Source organism: Chrysochloris asiatica, unplaced genomic scaffold (genome assembly GCF_000296735.1).
Source record: "Chrysochloris asiatica unplaced genomic scaffold, ChrAsi1.0 scaffold00018, whole genome shotgun sequence".
NCBI classification, from domain to species: Eukaryota; Metazoa; Chordata; class Mammalia; order Afrosoricida; family Chrysochloridae; genus Chrysochloris; species Chrysochloris asiatica.
The window spans coordinates 12,452,009-12,473,549 of NW_006408536.1; the positions used below are offsets into that span (position 1 = coordinate 12,452,009).

General features: G+C 40.8%; 1 protein-coding gene across 1 annotated transcript in view; it reads right to left on the reverse strand.

The window, feature by feature from the left end:
• The window catches only part of MBTPS2 (membrane-bound transcription factor peptidase, site 2), a 71,770-nt gene extending 55,943 nt beyond the window's left edge, over window positions 1-15,827 (reverse strand). Inside the window, exons 1-3 of the mRNA XM_006835576.1 lie at window positions 15,591-15,827; window positions 8,529-8,677; window positions 5,955-6,183 (exon numbers count right to left, since the gene is read on the reverse strand). Coding sequence (XP_006835639.1) covers window positions 5,955-6,183; window positions 8,529-8,677; window positions 15,591-15,665 — 453 coding nt within the window. The 5' untranslated portion in view covers window positions 15,666-15,827. The remainder of the gene's footprint in view (window positions 1-5,954; window positions 6,184-8,528; window positions 8,678-15,590) is intronic.
• Window positions 15,828-21,541: the final 5,714 nt, after the last annotated feature.

Below are 21,541 nucleotides of genomic sequence, written 5' to 3' on the forward strand. Positions count from 1 at the left end.
TATATACACACACACACAGTAGTCAATGGTAAAGCCCTCTTTCAAATTCTGAAGACATAAATGATAAATTACAGACACATACACTGCCTTAAAGTGAAAATCATTATAAAGAGTTTACAATCAAGGAGTACAATTTAGCATACTATTGTTCACATCAAGAAATCAGTGAGGGGCATCCGACAAGATGGTGAACTACAAATGCTCTGTGTTTGTACAATTAAGATATGAAAGACCAAATGAAACAGACACAGATGAAAATCCTGGAAGTCTGAACTTCCAAGGAAATGTTAGAGGACTGGATTGAGTGTTTGATGGGAGAGAAGCTGAGCAGGTACAGCGAGAGAAAGGGAGATTGACTGGTGAATGGCTGGCCAGATGCCATGTGATCATCCTGAACTCCTGTGAGCAGCTTTGGCAACAGAAGGTGGCTGGCAGAGCAGACTCACAGAGGAAATGAGAAGGGTACAATTCCTTCACTTTTCCCCACATTCTCCTGGTGACCACCTCCCATCCTCATCCACCTCCAGTGTAGACTCTGCTCTCTAGGAATTTGGAGCCATGTGGGTGTGAACCATGCCAGTGTAAGGCAGGGGTCGGCTGTGCCACTTTGGTGCCTGGATTCAAGTGGGCTCAGCTTCACACCCACAGAACCTGCAGAGCCACCAGACAAGCATTATTGTTGTCAAGTGCCATCTAGTGGGTTTCTAAGTCATAGCAACCCTGTATAGGGTTTCTAAGGAGCAGCTGGTGGGTTTGAACTACTGACCTTGTTGTTTACAGTCCAGTGCTGATTCTTCAGCGCCATGCCAGAAGTCCATTAGTCTAGCAGAAACTCTCATAAACAATCACTCTGGCCTTAGCTGCTCTGTGGTCTTAACAGACATTGAAACCAACTCCATCAAGGGCCTCCACAAACTCCTTCTGGATTGAGTGCCCTGAACACAGGATAACACCTCGGCCTATAGGAACTGCATCTAGGGTCAGGAACTCTGCTGTCACATCCTTCCCGTATTCATCTCATGAGCCCCTTTGGCTTGCAGGAATAGTCCAGAATTTTTCTCCTCTTTAAGTCCAACATTTACACTGTATATATATATATATATTTTTTCTTTTGTGGGGGAGGAGAGATTTGTTTTTTTATTTTCCTTGCTTTTATTCTTTTTTTCCCTTTTCTTTCCATTCCCTTGCATTTTATCCTTTCCATCTCTACTTTTGTTTTTCCTTCTTTTCTTGTTTCTCATTTCCTCTCTTTCCATGATAGGAGTCCTGGTGTGGTGCTGTGGGTTAATGCATTGGACTGCAAAGTCAGTGATTCAAGCTCACCAGCTGCTCCTGGGAAACCCTATACAGGGTCATTAGGAGTCAGAACTGAGTCAATGGCACTTAACAACAACTGTCTTTTCTTCTTCCCTGTCCCTGTTTTGTTCTAAGTTTTTTTCCCCTATCCTTTCACTTTCTCTCCTATTGCTCCATTTTCCTGTCCCTCTTTTCTCTTTTTAATTATATATATATATATATATATATATATATATATATATATATATTTATTTATTTATAGTTTCTGCCCACTTTTCTTTCTTTAGTTTTTTAACCACACCAGTAAATTTAATTAGGAATTTCAATAAGATTACTCTCTAGGAATGAGAGTGCCAGTTAGGGGGCACAAAAGCCCAGGCAGCCCCCTCAGATCTCATAGTGAACCACTGGGTCAAACAGATCATTATGAAGCTGCTGCTTTGGGTCCACTGGCTGATAGGTGTGCTGCATCTCCGCAACCCAGAACATGAGCGGCATGAAGGGTACAGAGCCAGAGAGACGCTTATGCACGTCTACATCCTACAAAACTGGTGTGGGGGATGTGTCCACACAGTGGAACAGTTTAGCCTAGTCCAACTTCAGGTCTGAGTATTCCAAGTGTTCTCTCTCTTGAGTGAGTGATCAAAGTGCTTCGGGTAATAGCCATACCCCATGCCACCATCTAAGTACAGCTCATAGTCTTCTGTGAGCACATTATACTTCTTGGCAGTGGCAGTCCATTCTTCTGAGGTTTGGGGATAGGGCCTGGGAAGCATTTCCTTAGGAATGTGGAAGGCTATCCAATGGTATCACATTCCAAGCTGTCCTTTGCAGCCAGCCATTGTACTCCCAGGGCCCCCACCCTAGCCGCTGCCAACTTCACCTTCTTTACATCTCATTTTATTTGTTTTTTCTTCTTTATTATTTTCTCTTTTTACTGTTACTTGCTTGTTTCTTTATTCTGCTTTGGTTTCTTGTGTGTGTGTATATTTTTCCTTTTGCCCAACTGACAGGAGATAGCAACCGTGCCCATTAAAGCCCAGTCACAACTACACTATCTGCAGCTCCACCTATTGGGCAAGAGCCAATACCAGCTCCTATCGCACCTGATTAACAATAGGCAACAGCCAATACCAGTTAAACCCACACTAAACTGAGGTACACAAACAACAAAAGGATGATATGTAAATACCTTCAAAGGATTGGCAGGAATATTGAGGAAAACAAGGAGAACACAGAAAGAACTTTAGAAAAATTCAGGAAAACACTACAAGAACAAACAGAGCAAATAAATGCAAAACTGTTGAATAATACAAAACCTGCAAACAGAAATCCAGAAGATTAATACTAAGATGTCAGAAATGGACAAGACATTGAAAGAACAAAGGAACACATTTGAAGCAATGGAAACCCAAATTAGTGACTTGAAAATAAATCTCTTAATACTAGTACGCGAGAAGAATAGTCAGAAAAATAGAATGAAAAAATTCAGTCTGAAGAAAGCCAAAGAGTTATGTGGGACACCATGAAGAAGAATAACTTATGGGTAATGGAATTCCAGAACAGAAGGATACAATAAAAAGCACAAAGAAAATTGTCAAAGAGTTGCTAAAGGAAAACTTCCTTAACATTATAGAAGTTGAGAAGATAAGCATATAAGAAGCTGAACAAACCTCTAAAAGGATAGGCCCCAAAAGTAAATCACTAGGAATACCATAATCATACTTTCTAAAACTATAGACAAGGAAAGAATCCTGAGAGCAGGTTGGGAAAACCCAAAAAGTTGCCTACAAAGGAGAATCAATAAAACTAAGCTCTGATTTCTCAGCAGAAACCATACAGGCAAGAAGGCAATGGAATGACATATACAAAACCCTTAAACCAGGAATCATATATCCAGCAAAGCTCAAATACCATGATGAAATTAGGACATTTTCTGGCAAACAGAAATTAAAGGAATTTGTAATAATAAATAGACCAATTTTATAAGAAATACCATAGGGTATTCTTTGGACTGAGAACTAACAACGGCAGACAACTATTTGAGATTAACGCATATGACAACACCACCCAGAACTCAATCCAGATATAGAAGTATTTAAAGTAAAACAAACCTACAAGGCTGAAAATAGGTATCAATTTATAATGAAGTCAAATACAAAGCAAAAAGAGGAAATGGTGTGTATGTAGAATTTCTAGATTGTGAGGAAGTCAAGTAGATTTTAAGATAAAACAGAAATTTAACCAGGAAAAAAAAATGAATAAATTACATGGCAACCTCAAAGAAAATGAATACATCTTCACGTCAAAGCGAAAGAGAGGAAAATTAGAAAGATTCAGCAGACATTAACAATAGAAATGAAGAAAACCCTCAAATGGAACTCAGCACAGAAAATAATGTTGAACAAAGATACCAGCAGTAACACCAAAACCCACATAGCAAAATGACAGCAATCAATTCATACCTATCAATAATTCCACTGAATGTAAATGGACTAAATGGGCCAGTCAAGAGTTACAAAGCAGCAGAATGGATAACAGGATCTTTTAATATGCTATCTACATGAAACACATCAAAAAGATGGAGACAGCTTAAATGCCCATCAACAAAAGAATGGTTAAACAAACTTTGGTACATACACACAATGGAATACTATGTATTGTTGAAGAATAACAATATTGATGATCTGTGAAACACCTCATAACATGGATGAACCTGGAGGACATTATGTTGAGTGAAATTAGCCAATCATAAAAGGGCAAATATTGTATGAGACCACTCGCTACACAGAGTCGCTATGGGTCGGGATCGACTTGATGGAGCTCAACAACAACTGTTGTAAAAAGTTAAGAAAAGGTTTTCTAGATAAAAGAAACATTCTATGATAGTTACCGGAGATGGGGAGGGAAAATTACTCATGGGCTAGATGGTAGACAAGTGTTAACATTGGTTATGGGGCAAGCAATAAGAGGGAGATTGGCAGAGGAAGGATGAAGGTAGTGGAACAGACAGAGAGGTAAATGCTGTTAAGTGATGGTACGAGGAGGGGATTGTAATCATTGTAATGAAGCAAAGTATATGATTTGTTGAATGTAAAACTGACGGTATTCTCTGTGAACCTTCACTGGATTCACAATAAAAAGCTAAGAAAAAGTTGAATTGACAAAAGCAATATGACAGATATATTTATAATAATGACCAAAAAAACAAAACAACAACAAAACCCCAGAGTAGCTGCTGAGGGTGCTTATATACAACCAAACCCTTCATATGACTTGGTTCCTCGGTTTGAAAGTTTTCTGTCATGGTTTCACAGAGCATTCCAATTAATCGGCCTAATGATAGATTTAGTGCTTCTGTTCTATGTTTAGTTTATTGTGTAGTGTCTGAGGGTTTAAAGGCTGTGACTGATCATCCAAGGTACAACAATTGGTTTCTATTCACCTGGAGTAACAAAGGAAGGGGAGTCCTGGTGTGGCACTGTGGGTTAATGCGCCAGACTGCAAACTGCAAGGTCAGTGGTTCAAGCTCACCAGCTGCTCCTCGGAAACCCTATACAGTGTCACTATGGGTCAGAACCGACTCGATGACACTTAACACAACAAAGGAAGGCGGGAAGTCATGAATAAAAGGAGGCTATGGAATGTATGACTAATTGTCTCCATGAACAAGTACATGCCTTCTTTGCCACGAGACCAGAAGAACTGAACATTTTGACCCAAGATTCCATTAACAGAGACCTGTTCAAAAAGGGGGAAATGCAGAACAGAATTTCCAATTCTCATGGATTCTAGACTTTCTGGAGCCACAGAGGATGGATGGAACCCGGAAATTACTGTTCTGAGACAGTCTTTAAACCTTAAAGCAAAAACATTTCCTGAAGTCTAAAAATTGACCAGTAGCTTAGTTTAACTAGTAAAAATAGGTCTGCCTTGAGCATTATGCTCTTTTAAGAACTATTTATATTTGATCAAATTGACAACAGTAACTCAAAAGATTAGACAGGAACATCAGAGGCAGTGATTTTATGCTAATGAGGGTGAGAATGGTGGCTCAACTCCAAGACTCTAATTACTGTCACTAAACTGTACATGTAAACAATGTTGAATTGGTGTGTGTTTTGCTATTCATTTTCCCAATAATAAAACAAATAAAATTTCAAGGAAAAAAATCAGTGAATTTTCAGAAAAGTCTTGTACCTTTAATTTAAATGATATTATTAGTTAAACTCTGAAAGTAATGAAGAGCATTTTGATCCTTTGCATGGGATCAAAATGCTATTTATTTATACATTATGTTGTTGTTAAGATTTGTCAAATCATTTCCGACTCATAGCAACCCTGTATAAGGTTTCTAAGGAGCGACTCGTGGATTTGAACTGCCAACCCTGTGGTGAACAGTCCAGTGCTTAATACATTATGTGGTGGTTGTTATTGAGTGCTGTTGAGTTGGTTCCAACTCACAAATACAGGATTTCCAAGGAGCAGCTAGTGGGTTTGAACCACTAACCTTGGGCCCGTGGTTTAAGAAAAAACACAGTGATTTATATTCCTGTTTATATTATGCATAGAGGTTGCATAGGGGTTATACTATATAGGGGGAACATCTTATATCTATATTTCATCAAAGTTATTTGTTAAAAAAAGAGGGCACTTACCACAACTTGTAGCACCTGTTCATTGTGAATTGTAGAGGAAGAGGAAGAAGAGGAAGAGGAGGAAGAGGAAGAGGAGGAAGAAGAAGAGGAAGAGGAAGAAGAGGAGGAAGAAGTGTAAGAAGAGGGAGAGTCAGCCATCATTTGTGCCAAAGTCTGCATCAATGTTTTTCCAAGGAGGAAAAATGAGCTAAACATGGCAATTACTCCAAACACCATTCCAAAATTGAACCTGTCAAAAGGGAAAAAAAACTCGTATAAATGAAGAATCCCTCACAACTCAGCAACATTAACTAGCTACATTTCATAACTTCAAAATGACAGGTAAATATCTCAGTTACTAGGCATCTTTTTCGTAGCTGAACTTCACATACTTGACTAATCATGAGCACTAGTCTCTTTAAGCAATTTTAATAGCTTATAATTCTACAATTGAAGAGGCTGAAGATTGTTCACAGCTAAAAAAAAAAAAAGGTTTCCTCTCCTGTCTTTAAGGAGCTCTGGTAATATAGTGGTTAGAGTCATGCCGCACATGGACTCCGAATACATATGTGTGTGTGTATATATATATATATATATATATATATATATGAGTCCTGGTGTGGCGCTGTGGGTTAATGTGCCAGACTACAAAGCCGTTTGAACTGCTGCAAGGTCGGCAGTTCAAGCTCAGTAGCTGCTCCTCAGAAACCCTATACAGGGTTGTATATAAGGAGCTCTGATACGTAGTGGTTATGAATTGGGCTGCAAACCTCAAGGTCAGCAGTTCAAAACTACCAGCTGTTCCACAGGAGAAAGATGAGGCTTTCTGCTCCCATAAAGATTTATAGCCTCGGAAACTCTGTACAGCGTAGCTATGAGTCGGAAGCGAGTCCACGGCACATAACCACCACCACCACCACCAGTCTTTAGCTTACTCAAGTATCTATCTCGGCTTGGATCTTATTCTCATATAGTTATGAAAGCTCTTTTGACCTTCTTGTTAAGTGCCGTCAAGTCGGATCTGACTCAAAGTGACCCTGTATAGGGTTTTTAAGGAACAGTTGATGAATTTGAACCACTGACCTTGTGGTTCAAACCGACCTTGCAGTCCAGTGCATTATCCTACAGCCAATTTTTATTTTCATCTACCAACTTTTATTCTTTGCATTTTTATTTTAGGTTTATTTGTGATGATTGTTGTTAAGTGCAGTCCAGTTGGTTTGGACTCAGAGTGACCCTGTGTTGTTGTTGTTGTTTGTTGTTGTTAAGTGCCGTCGAGTCGGGTCCGACCCATAGCGACCCTGTACAGGGTTTCCGAGGGTGTAAATCCTTCCGGGAGTAGAAAGCCTCATCTTTCTCCCGCGGAGCAGCTGGTAGTTTCGAACCGCTGACCTTAAGGTTCGCAGCCCGATTCGTAACCACTACGCTACCAGAGCTCCTTTGTTGTTAAGTGCAGTCCAGTTGGTTTGGACTCAGAGTGACCCTGTGTAGATGAGTTTAATTAGTAACATAGTAAGAGATCACAACAGTTTATTTCTTCTACTGCTTAATAATGAAAAATTGTCCTTCTGTAGTTGGGAAAAATCTAATACTTTGGCTGAAGAAGCAATTTTCCTTTGTGGTAAGGTATGTATCATAAAATTTGTCATTTTATCTGCTATCTTTTTGATAAACTATGCTTTTTCAAGGAATTGCCCATTTCATCTAAAATGTTAAATTTATAGTTATAGAATTATTCACAACAGTCTTATGATTTTTTAGAATGTATATAGAATCTATGGGAAACACAGTAGCTCTGTAGGATAAGCACTGGACTGTGAGCTGCGGTTTGCAGTTTGAACCCACCAGGCACTCAGAGGAAGAAAAAATGAGGATTTCTGTTCCTGCAAAGATCTGCAGTCTCGGAAACCCTATATAGAATCGCTATGAGTTGGAACCAACTTGACAGCACTTACCAATAATAGAATATATAGAAATGTCAGATTTTTCACTTTTGATTTTTGGTTGCCTGTGTTTTCTTTCATTCTTGATCAGTCATTGAAGGGGTTTATCAATTTTATTTTTTCAAAGAACCAACTTTTGGTTTTGCAGATTTTTCTTACTCTTAGGTTTATTCTCTAGTTCTTTCTGTTTCATTGATTTCTACTCTTATCTTTACTATATCCTTCCTTCTAGTTTGTTTCCTTTGATCTGCTGTTGTATTTTCTGGTAAATTTTTTTTTTTTTTTGATGATCTGGGTGTTTGCATTTAACTCTATTCCATTTGGAACTAAATTTTTAACAAATAGGAATTTTAGAAAACCTCCCTCACCCCTACATTTGAAACTCTCTCAACCACAGAACCTGCCCCTATTAGGGTACCGTCTCCTAGAGATCACTGCAAACCCCCTAACTGTAAACATCACAATTTGTTACATTTTTAATGTTTGCAAAAGCACAATGATGTAATCCTATAAGCAAATATAAAATCAGAAATATCTTCGACTGTCAACTTTTTAAAATTCAGTAGACTGAAAAATTATTGGAAATAGCTAAACAAACAGTTATTTCTCATCATCAGAATGACTACTTAAAAGCAAAAAGAGAAGAAAATACCATTGGTAAAGCATCCTCGCTTTCCGTCGTCCCCAACTGTAAAAGGCACGATTGAAAACAGCAGTTTGCCATCTTATGTGAAAAGGGGAGATGCTCAATCCATTGTTTTCTAGCCAGTCTTCATAAGAATGTTTAAAATAGACAGATGACTAAAAGAGAAACAAATATTCCATATCACTAAATTTTGAAGAACATTTCTAATGTTTAAGAAAAGTAAGTAGAAGGATCATCTACAGGAAATCAGCATTTTGATCATTTTAAATGGTGATAATTTTAAAGCTTTATGTTCATGGATTTCCAAAAGGACAAACAAATCTGTGTTAGAAGAAGTACAGCCAGCATGCTCCTTAGAAGCCAGGATGGTGACAGTTTGTCTCTCAGACTTAGAACTTACTGTCAGGAGGCTCCAGTCCCTAGAGAAGAACACTATGCCTGGTAAAGTGGAGGGTCAGCGGGAAAAGGAAGATTCCCAACGAGATTGACTGGCACAGTGGCAGCAGTGGGCTCAAATGTAACCGCTGTGAGGATGTCACAGGACCAGGCAGTGTTATGCTCGGCTATGCATAATGTAGCGATAAGTTAGAGCTGACTCGGCACCTAAAAACATGTTCATTCTTGAGGGTCTTAAACTAGTTGGCCTGATATAGTTGTTGTTAGGTGCCATCGAGTCAGTTCCAATTCACACTGACCCTTATATGGGGTTTCTAAGAGCAGCTGGTGGGTTGGAACTACCAACCTTGTAGATCACAGTCCAGTGCTGATCCTACAATGCCACACCTGATAGGGTAAGGCAAATCATGCCCTGTGGGCCAAATCCAGTCTACAACCCATTTCTATAAAGTTTGTGAATTCAGAATGACTTTTATATTTTTAAAGGTGGTAAAAACAAACAACCAAACCAAATCAACCATCCATATAAGAATATGTAACAGAGACTCTTCATAGCAACCCTACGGACAACAGAAGGAAACCCTGTCTGGTCTTATACCAGCCTCACAAGTGTTATGTTTGAGCCCAATGCTGCTGTCACGGTGTCAGTCCATCTCGTGGGGGGTTTCCTCTTTTTTGCTGGCCCTCCATTTTTACCAAGCATGATGTCATTTTTCAGAGACTGGTCCTTTCTGATAACATGTCCTAAGTATGAGAGATAGTCTCACCATCCTGGTTCCGAAGGAGCATTCTAAGCTGCACTTCAATCAAGACAAGATTTGTTTCTTTTTCTGGTAGTCTGTGGTACTTTCAATACTCTTCTACAAAACTGTAATTCAAATATATCGATTCTTTTCCACTTTTCCTTATTAATTGTCCAACTTCCACATGCCTATGAAGCTATTGAAAATACCATGGCTTCGATCAGTCTCACCTTAGTCCTCACACTGATATCTTTGCTCTTGAACACTTTAGAGAAGTCTTGTGCAGCAGTTGTACCTAATGCAGTTGTTTGATTTCTTGACTGCTACTTCCATGAGTGTTGACTGTGGATCCAAGCTTGGAATAGCATTGTCCAATAGAAACAAATCACGTAAGTCACATAAACTCAAACCCAACCCACTGCCGCTGTGTCCATTCTGACTCAGAGAGAGCTAGACCCACACAGAGTGGAACTGCTCCACAGGGTTTGAGACTGCAAAGCTTTCTGACAGTAGAAAGCCTCATCTTTCTCCTGAGGAGTAGCTGGTGGATTTAAACCACTGACCTTTGTGATTAGCAGCCCAATATTTAACCTACGGCAACACCAGGCCTCCTTATAAACCACATATATGATTATAAATTTTTAGTAGCCACACTTTAAAAAAAAGCAATTAGAAATGGGTGAGATTAATTTTAATTAACTTAATGTTTTCTTTAATTCAAAATCATTATTACTACTTCAATGTGTAATTAACATTAAAAAAATGGAGAATACATTCTTTTTTTGGGGTACTAAATCTTTGAAATCAGCATGAATTTCACTTATATCTCCATTTGGACTAAACATTTCAAGTGCTCAACAGCTACTTTATTGTACAGAACAAGTCTCAAAGAAATGGGTCTTGTGTTAGAATTTAAAAAGACCCCCAACCAATGCAACAGAAGGGGTAGGTTCATTAGAACCAGAGCTTTCTATCGTCTTCCGAGCAACACCACTAAGAAATGAGGCTGACTTTAATCCTGTAAAAGTACAAAACTATCTAAAGTCATACTTGTCTCGGTAACTCCTCTTTTAAATTCTCTGGGGTTGGGAGAATAGCTGCTTATATTCAACCCTAAGAAGAGTTTTATCTTCTGGGAAGTTTGAAGTCCTTGGCTAATGTGGGATTTTGGATAAAGTCAGGCTGTTATAGACCCATCTGATTCCTATTTCTGCAGTTAGGGTAAGCATAGTAAGTATCTTGTCTTATTGATGCTGATCCCCCTGAAGGTTCCTCGAAGGATATTTTAGTCCCATCATAGTTATGAAGGAGTCCTGGTGTGTCATTGCAGGATAAGCACTGGACTACTAACTGCAGAGTCAGCTGTTCAAACACACCAGCTACTTCTTAGAAACCCTATACAGAGTCACTATGAGTCAGAACCCACTCTACAGCACTTAACAGTTATTAAAAATAACCTGAGTCTGAATACAGGTGTGTGTTTACCTTTGGAGCTACCCTTAGGCTTCTGGAGAATGTTTCAAAATCTGCTTGTTTCCTGGGAGTTGGAAAAGGGGAGTAACATACCCTTCCAGAAATGTTTACTGAGGAAATCCTAGGAGAACAAAGGGTGAATGGCAGACCAAGCAGGAAGCAAAGTAGTTGAAAGTGTAGGCTCCTAAAAATCAAGGCCTTAGTCAGACTGATTACTACAAGAACATGCAGGTTGCTAGCCGAGAAGACATCAAGGCAAGTGGTTGGGTCCCCTCAGGGCAAACCCCCTTACAAGACTAAGACTCAACGGGAATACACACTCTGATTCTCTGATTGGTGACTACGTTGGTCACTGATAAGGGGAAGTGAGGGAAAAACAGAAATTCAGCTGCAAGGTAAGCCCTACAACATTCAACAGACTCCTGTGAACCTGGGTGGAGACCTAGTTGGCCAGCAGTGTGGCAAGACCTGGGGACTCCTGGGCCTAGAGTCAGTGACATAGCCACAGAGGACTAGAACGGAGAGTGAAGCATTCAGCTGATAAGAAGAGAGGGCATATGCATAAGAATATCCACACTTGCAGATAATACCCACTTGACCTGGCTTCCATAGATGATCAGAGCTCAACTAGAAGAAGAAAAAAGAGGAAAAAAAGAGTAATCTGATACAATTTTATGAACTTGACCTACACCTATGGATGCAGTAGCTCAAAAGAGGGAACAAATTTTTACAGTGAGGATCATTCCCACCCCCTCCATACACAGAGTAGACAGGGCTGGGCAACTTGGACAGTGGCTACCCAAAATTGGGGGGGGGGGGCCACAAAGGCTTACAAGCTTTCAAGAGGGAGCCTAGATCTAGAGGGCGTGGAGGAAGGTAGAATCTTCACTGAGTAGTATCCAATCTGTCTGGGCTGGGCTGATGAAAGGAGATGGGGATTGGGCCTTGTGGTACAATAGTGAATAACTGTTATCAGGACTGACTGTGAAGTTTGGAAATGTAAAGGTAGATGTTTTGTAGCAAAAGGAGGGGAGTGATTGACTTTGCAGTCTAGGAGCGGAGTTCCCTGGGACCATCAAGGGAGACGAGTGAAGCGTGGGACCCTACCCAGAGAAACAGTGACGCCAGAGAAGGAGGCAGAGACGATGGCGTGGAGAGATGGAGCAGCTGGGGACTTTTGACCCAGAGTGGGAGAGGGGCTGTGTGCTGATGAGCGGGGGGCAGGTTTGCAGGGTATATACCCTTTGGTTGGTTGATGGATGGGATTGTAACCATGGCAAAGAAATGATATATGATAGGATGAATGTAAAGCTAATGTTCTCCTATGTAAACCATCACATAATTCACAATAAAACAATATTAAAAAAAAAAAAAAAATCAAGGCCTCTCCAATCTGGAACGGGCACTCTGTATGAGTATTAGGTCTTTTGCTCAGGGGATATTGTTCATAGGGAGCTGGGGCTGTCTGGGATTAAAGGGACATCCGCATCACCTCACACAGTTGACCAGAGACTCTTGTTGTTAAGTGCCATTGAGTCACTTAAGACCCATTGCAACCCTATATAGGGTTTCCTAAGAGCGGCAGATGAGCTTGAACCACCAACCTTATGGTTCAAACTGACTTTACAGTCCAGCACATTAACCCACAGCACCACACCAGAGACTGTAGAGGTTTCTGTAAACCAAAAACTCAACCCACTGCCATCAAGTCGATTCTAACTCAGAGTGACCCTATGTAGGGTTTCTGAGGCTGTAAATCTTTACTTAACAGAAAGCCTCTTCCTTCTGACCCTTTGGCAGCCCAAGCGTAATCTACTCTGCTACCACTGCTACCACGGTTCCACAGAGGTTTCTAAAATCTTTTTTTTTTTTCAATATGTAAAATGAAGATATGTGGCTTTTTAAAAACAAAAGAAAAAAACAACAAAAAACTGGTTAAAGCAGTGGCTTGGATTATTTATGACATGCTAAACAAGGAGCTCAGGTGTGGCGCTGTGGGTTAATGCGCCAGATTGCAAAACCGTTTGAACTGTAAGGTCGGCGGTTCAAGCTCATCAGTCGCTCCTCGGAAACCCTATATAGGGTCGTTATGGGTTGGAACCGACTCCACGGGACTTAACAACATTAACCAGCAAGGAGCTCTAAGGAGCTCTGGTAGCATAATGGCTACGAATCGGGCTGCTAATCTCAAGGTCAGCCGTTTAAAACTACCAGCTGTTCCGCGGGCGAAAGATGAGGCTTTCTGCTCCCTAAAGATTTACAGCCTCGGAAACCCTGTAAAGGGTCGCTATGGGTCAGAACTGACTCCACGGCACATAACACCAACAAACAAGGAGCTCTGGTGGCGTAGTGGTTACGAATCGGGCTGCTATCCTCAGGGTCAGCAGTTCGAAACTACCAGCTGTTCCGCGGGAGAAAGAGGAGGCTTTCTGCTCCCGTGGAAACCCTGTACAGGGTCGCTATGAGTCGGAACCAACTCCACGGCACATGACAACAACAACAACAACACTAGGCCAAGTACTTCATACAAACGTGCATCTGGGGATATTGTTAATCTGGGGATATTGTTAAAATGTAGAGTCAGATTCTGTAGACAGGGATAAGGCTTTGAGAGTCTGCATTTCTAATAAGCTTCAAGATGAAGCAGCACTGCTGGCCCTTGAACCTCAAGTAACTGAGGAACTGCAGTAATCCTCTACAATCTCAGACAATCTTTACTACTCCTGTCCCCATTTCAAAGATAAGGGCACTAAGGCAATAGAGAGTAATTTGCCCAAAGTCCCTAAGGCTAGGAAATGGCAGTCCGGCTTTTGCTCTATCTAAATACTACACCGTATGTTGTTGTTGTTGTGATGTGCTGTGGAGTTGGTTTCGACTCACAGCGACTCTGTACAGGGTTTCTGAGGCTGTACATCTTTACGTGAGCGAAAGCCTCATCTTTCTCCAGCGGAACGGCTGGTAGTTTCGAACTGCTGACCTTGCGGTTAGTTTCGAACTGCTGACCTTGCGGTTCGCAGCCCGATTTGTCGTAACCACTACGCTACCAGAGCTCCTTGAGGGGGCTTCAAAAAGTTTGTGGAAAAATCCATTATCTTTTAATACTAGTTTTTATTTTTTATTTTTGAAGCCCCCTGGCATAACCTCCTATACTTTCTAAATTCAAAGGTAAAAATAAAACACACAATGCCAAGCTACAGGATTCTACTTAAAAGGTATTCACAATATTAAGATTCTCCTATTCATTAACTAAGATGTTTCTTAAACATTTGAGAATTTATGATTATGATTTTATTCCACACATACAGAAAGGAACACACAGCTTTTCCTCTCCCCTGTTCAATTTCAAAAGGTTGCTTGAAAGCATGTGCTTGGATTCTGCTTGCTACCCTTTCTAAATAAGTCAAGAGTGAACCATTCACCCAGGGTTGTGTGGCGGAAGGGGAGAGTGAAGTTAGTGTGAAGGAGATGCAGGGTGCAAAGATTACAATACAAGTAGTTAGTTACTAGTTATCAAAATCCTTGCTACTTTAATTACCGCTACTCGGAAGTACGGTCTGAGAGCGAGCAGCACTGGTGGTGGTGGGTGGTGGTGGTGAAGTGCTTTCGAGTCGGTTCTGACCCATAGTGACCCTGTACAGGGTTTCCGAGGCTGTAAATCTTTACGGGAGCAGAAAGCCTCACCTTTCTCCCGCGGAACAGTACCTGGTAGTTTCGAACTGCGGACCCTAAGGTTCACAGTCCGATTTGTAACCACTACGCTACCAGAGCACGCTTCGGAATTTGTAGAAATGCAGAATTTTAGGCCCTGCTCCATACCTATGGTAGCGTAGTGGTTACGAATCGCGCTGCTAACCACAAGGTCGGCAGTTCGAGACTACCAGCTGTTCTGCGGGAGAAAGATGAGGCTTTCTGCTCCCATAAAAATTTGCAGCCTCGGAAACCCTGTGCAGGGTCACTATGAGTCGGAACCTACTCCATAGTACTTAACAACCACCACCACCATACCTACTGAATCAGAATCTGCATTTTAATCGAAAAGCTCAGAGGATGACCTTAAGCACATCATGTTTGAGACCACTGCTCTAAATCACTTGATTCGTAAGCATTCTAATACAAGACTCTCTAGAGGGTTGGACCTTTACGGGCAATGACGGAAAACAACGCCTCCCGTAAGCAGATCCTTTCTTTTTCTCCAGAGGGTCCCGGGTGGCGTCTGGCAGTGCCATAGCCCCCTCCGCTCAGACCCAAGACTAAGACTGCCGCAGCGACAGCCGCGCTAGCCGCCACACCCCTCTCTCTGCTGACCTTGCTTTATTTACTCCACGGGGCCTGGGCACTGCACGGAAGGCCACACGTGGGCAAGGGCCAAACGGCTTCCAGCCTGGAAAGCGAGACAGGGGGAACAGAAAAGGCCTTGGCGACACAGGACCTTGCACCTCCGGCCCGAGGCCCTCACCTTCAGCACCAAGTCAGTCAGATAGACGGCAGTCCAGCCGCCCACCACCACCACCAGCAACGACACAGGAATCATAGCGTTGGTAGCGGCGGAGGCAGCAAGGCAAGCCCCGGCGTCTTCCTCCTGTTATTCACAACCAGCCGACCGCGCAGCGCCTACAATCCCAGCATCAGCGGAGGAACCAAGATTCCTCCGGCTCCTTTCCTGCGATGGTTCCGTTTCCCTCCGGACTCTTCCGACGGTTCACCTTGACACCGGAAAAACTGCGCGGGGACTTAGTTTAGTGGCGCACTTGGGTGCTGTAGTTATAGCGTCAGCTGGACCTCCGACTGGAGCTCTCCAGCGATTAGTCCTCAATCGATTTCTTAGGCTTTTGCCCTCCCTGCTTTCGGCACTCCATTCTCACCGTTTCTGGTCTGGAGTTTGCTGTTCTTAATTTAGTGAGAGCGTGGGAATCATCTGAAGTAACAATCCTCTGTGCCTCGTCGACCACGTCATAGTTATCCCAATTTAAAGTTAAATTTGTTCGTCAGTTGATCGAACTGTAATTTGCATATTGTAATCCATTCTGTTCTCAATTGTCCATCTAGATGGCTTTGAACATTCCATCTCCCCAGGAAGTTCCTGCTTGCCACGCAACATAAATTTATCCATATTGTTAGTTAAATTAGGCTGTTTTCTCGACATCTTTCATCATAAAATTTAAGATCGGTACCGCGGTTAAAAAAAAGAAAAAAAAAAAAAAAAAGGAGCCCTGAACATCTGCACATACTTTTATGTTGATGCATATATATCACGGGGTTTTAGAAGTTCGTGGAAAATTTATATTATTTTTTCATTTTCCACGAACTGTTTTGCAGCCCTGATGTAGTGATTCTCAACCTTAGTGGCATATTAGGATCGCCAGGGGGCTTTAAATTTTTCTGATCCCCATTCTGTTGTTAAGTGCTGTCGAGTCAATTCCGACCCATAGCGACCCTGTATAGGGTTTCCGAGGAGAAGGTGGTGAGCTTGAGCCGCCGACCTCGCAGTTCAAAGGGCTTTGCTGTGTGGCGCATTAGTCTAGAGCAATTAAATCTGTCTCCAGATGGGATTTAAGCATCCGTATTTGTAAAGCTCCTCAGGTCATTTCACCAGGCATCTAAGAACAACTGAATTAGATGATATCAAACAGGAAGGAAGAAAATATTTATCTAATGCTTTTTTGCAAGAAATGTGGTGGCTCCATAGGATAAGCACGGGACTGTGAACTACAAGGTCTGTAGTTTGAGCACACCAGCTACTCCCTGGGAGAAAACTGAGGCTTCCCTGGAGGGCACTAAACAACAAAGTGCTGTGTTTGCATTCTTTAAAATTTATTTTTAATTTTCTGGAAAAGCATCATGATCAATAATAATAATGTTATTAAGTGCCATTCAGTTGATTTTGACTGTTGGTCTTTGTTTCCGAGGAGCAGACCTTGAGGTTAGCAGCCCAGTGCTTATCCTATAGCACTACACCAGGAATCTAGTAATAATGTTCCCTTGAGTTGGTTTTGACTCACAGCGACCATGTATAGTTTCCAAGGAGCAGCTGGTGGGTTTGAACCACTGACCTTGCGTAAGTACTTCTCCTACAGCACCACACCAGGACTCCAGTGATAATAATGTTAAGTACCAACAAATCGGTTCCGACTTATAGTGACCCTGTATATAATTTCCAAGCGTTGGCTGGTGATTTTGAACTGCCAACCTTGTAGTTCAAACCAACCATGTGGTCCAGTGTTTTATCTTATAGTGCTATACCAGGACTTCAAATAATAGTAATGCTAATACCAAAATAATAATTGTTAGTTGATAAGCACTTGACCTCAAGGTCGGTTTGAACTGCCACATCTGCAATTCAAATTGCCCAGCCACTCCAGAAACCCTATACAGGGGCGCTATGAGTCGGAATGGACTGAACAGCAGTTAGCAACAACAGTTGCCATCAACCCATGGCAGCCCCATGTCCAGCAAAACAAAATGCTGCCCTGTCCCAGCCACCCTCAGGTTCTTTTGTATGCTTGAATCCACTGCTGAAGCCACTAAGTATTTTGAGTGCCTTCCATTCTAGGGGGCTCATTTTCTAGTGTTAAACTGGATAATATTTTATGGTGACCTAATGAGTTTCTGTTGGTTAATTTTTGGACATAGATTGCCAGGCCTTTCTTCCTACTCTAACTTAGTCTGGAAGCTCTGCTAAAACCTGTCCAGAGGTGACCATGCTGGTATTTGAAATACTTGTGGCATAGCTGCCAGCATCATAGCAATATGCAAGTCACCATAATATGACAAACTGACAGACTCATACCAAAATATCAAGGATATAATGCTATCTTAAAGACTAAGTATCACAATTAAAAATGCACCTTTAACCCTCTTCAAAGTGAAAATATAATACCAGTTGCCTGACTTATTCTTACATTTCCTAAAGTTTTAATCATTTAGCAGCATAAATCATATTTCTCTAGTTTCAATAAACCTCAAGTCTCAGTCTTGCATCTTCTTGCGTATCTATGTATATATGTGTTGTTATAAATAGTTTCAGTTTTTTTGAGCATGGGTCTAAATTATAAAAGCTTGTATTCAAGCATCCTTTGACTCCACAATTTTCCATATACAGGAGTTCCCAAAGTCTTAGTGTAGTTTTAAACTTGGATAACTTCAGAAGTATAAATGCTACAATCTTGCAAAAAACACCACTTGAAAGTTTATTTAAATTTCTTTTACACTTACTTAACTCTTGTGAAATTTGAATGATTTAAAATTGTTTAGTTCCTCTAATTGAAGATGGAAAATAATAGACTGAAGTAGATGAAATGTATTTATGCTTCGAAATTTCACAAAACTAAATCATCATAAAAGAAAATTATTTTATTTCCAAATGATGTTTCGTGTAAGATCGTAGAATTTATACTGCTGAAGTGTCGTAGCAAAGCATAAATCTTACACTCTGTTAGAAGTGAAAGCAAAGAAAGGTAGCGAGCTTCAGAAGTTGGGAGACACACTAGCACCCTGGCAGGGTCCTACCCACCCAAACCTAACCCACTACCAATGAGTCAATTCCAATTCATAGTGACCCTGTCTAGGTTTCCCAGGCTGTAAATCTTTAAGGGAACAGAAACCCTCATTTTTCTCCCTTGGAGCAGCTGGTGGGTTTGTTTGAATTGCTGACCTTTTGGCTAGCAGTCCAGTGCTTATCCTATAGTGCTACCAGAGCTCCTTTGGTGGTGGGACTGTGGAGTCGGTTCCGACTCACAGTAACCCTGCATAAGGTTTCTGAAGCTGTAAATATTAATGGGGCGAGGAGGGGGTGGTGGTGGTGGTGGCAGAAATCCTTATCTTTCTCCCGCGGAATGGCTGGTAGTTTGGAATTGCTGACCTTGAGGTTAGCAGCCAGGGCTCCTTTATTGCATTACAAATTGCAAGAATCCTGGCATTCCAAATTGCAAGAAGAGTGAGGTTTTTATCAGGTGGAGTAAACAAAGAGCTATATGCTCACAGGCTCAAGGGTGTGCATGGCAAAGAGTTACAAAGGCTTTGTTAAACTACAATCCTTTTTAGCATGACCATTTCTATTTCCTAACCTCCTGGGACACTGTTGACCAAGGTACTCTGCCATCAAGCCACTGTAAACACTCTTGAGAAACATCTTTTAACAAACAAGTCCTCTTACAAGCCTTGATCTTTGCTCTTTTTGGGTTACAAGCAGCTAAATTTTACAAGAAGGTGAATTGTCTCTGCAGAGCAAAAGAAGCAGAGTTTTTAGCACAAACTGCAGTTTGATTAAAAAATGGAGTTTTATTTCTATCTGGGGCAGCCATTTTAATCATGCCAATGCCTCATTTGGGGGTTTGCTTATACAGAAGTTTTAAAACTTAAAACTACCAAGTCTATTGGTATATTACTGTATTTGAACTGATTTTGTAGATTTCTTGCCTGGAAGGAGAATATTAACTAAAGAATGGAAATGTCTTTTCTTTCATTAGCCTAAGCCTTATTAACACCAGTACCAGCTAACATATGGCTATCTGATAATCCACAATATGTAGGAAATGAGTTGATTGTGCTTTTCTGTTTCCAATCTAAAGACATATTTATGCAGTTGACTCTGTGTTCTCATCAGGGACCCAGTAGTCAGAACTAAACACTGGATTGAATCCTGCTAGTTGCTGGAATTACGCAGCAGAATAAGCCAGCTGGTGGCAGTAGAAGAGACAAGATAGAGGATGTAAGATGGTAGCGAAGAAAGCCCGAATTCCCAAAGATCAGGGTATTCTTCCTTCAAATAAATTTGTAGCTTAATTTGCATATTGCTTTAGATGTTTTTCAAGTAGCTGTTATAAATAAAAGACATGAAGTCAAGCTTTTGTTCAATTATTTTTGTTCAGTATATCATTCTTAAAGGGATAACAAATATACATTTTGATTGTATGCAAAATTGTTAAGTGCTGTCAAGTCTGTTCCGACTCACATCTCTCCTTGTATAGGGTTTCTAAGGAGCAGCTGGTGGGTTTGAACCGCCAACCTTGCAGTTAGCAGTCTAGTATTTACCCTACAACCCTGCACCAGGACTCTACTTAAAATAACTACATGTTAAAATCAATCAAAGTCAAATATCAGTATTATACAATAAACTTCTGAGATATAAGAATAAACATAAAATTAAAGATTACACTTTTATCTTACTGCAGTTTTGTTATAAAAAATGTCAGTATTCAAATTTACAAAAGTTTGACATTACATTCAGTAATACAAGGATAAATAAAAATGTGTTCCTACTAAGGTTCCAGTTCATACATGAATGGGTTTATTCCAAACAAAATGTCAAAATGTGTGTAAGCATGTTTTTATGATCAGTGGGTAGCTACAAAACACTGGCTTCTGCAGGCATCTGCTAGACCAGTTAAATTGGAGGCGGAGAGGTAAAACTCAGAAGGTCATAGTGGTATTCCGAAAGGGGAATCCTTGTAGGTTTTCTCAAAGGACAGAGTATGATCACGGGGGCTTACTATGAAGAAGTTTGAAAACTGCATTGGTGAGAAAAAGGCCTGGGAAGTTGTGCTAAGGAATATTTTTCTCTCACAAAAAAGCACCTGCTTATTCTTTGAGGGTAGCAAGGACTGTCTTAAGAGAATTTCATTGGGAAATCTTACCCCATCAACCCTACATTTAAAAGGAACATGATTTGAGTCCCTTGAGGATGCAAAACCTGCAATTTAGATATGATATAAATCAATGAATTTAGAATTCTTCAGGGAAGGGTGATAGAGATAGAAACTTCACCTTCAGAAGTATATAGACCTGGATGGAAAATTTCCTGAGAAACAGTAGCTTCGTATTTTGATATTTTTGTTTAATAACGGTTTTTACGATTTTGTAACAATACTTTTTTTTTTTTACTTACCCTCATATTTTAGTGCTTATTTATGTAAGTTAATAGTTTCCTTCTACTCTATGTTTATGACACTGAATTGCTAGGTCATGCCTTTGAAACAAATCTAAAAATCCCAATGGCTTAAAACAGCAAGGATTTATTTTCTTTGTGTTTTGTATCCATCATGAATAGCTTAGCAGGATGTTCTGTGGGAGGTTAACAGGCTGATGGGAACTACACCATTTTGTCATGTCCACATCTCAACATGAGGCTTTAGGGTTCACCAAGTCTAGGGAGAGAGGACAAGGGTGTGTACCAACCTCAGTTAAATATTATAGGCCAGATAAGCATGTGACTTCCGTTCATATCTTTTTGGCCCAAATTTAGTCAGATAGCTGTGCCTAACTTAAGAGTTTTGTGTTGTTGTGCGCCGTTCATCTGATTCCTACTCAGAGTCACCTTATAGGATATCATAGAACTGCTCTAGAGGGTTTCCTATGCTGTAATCTTTATGGAGGAGTACTGGTATGGTGCTGTAGAATAAGCATTAGACC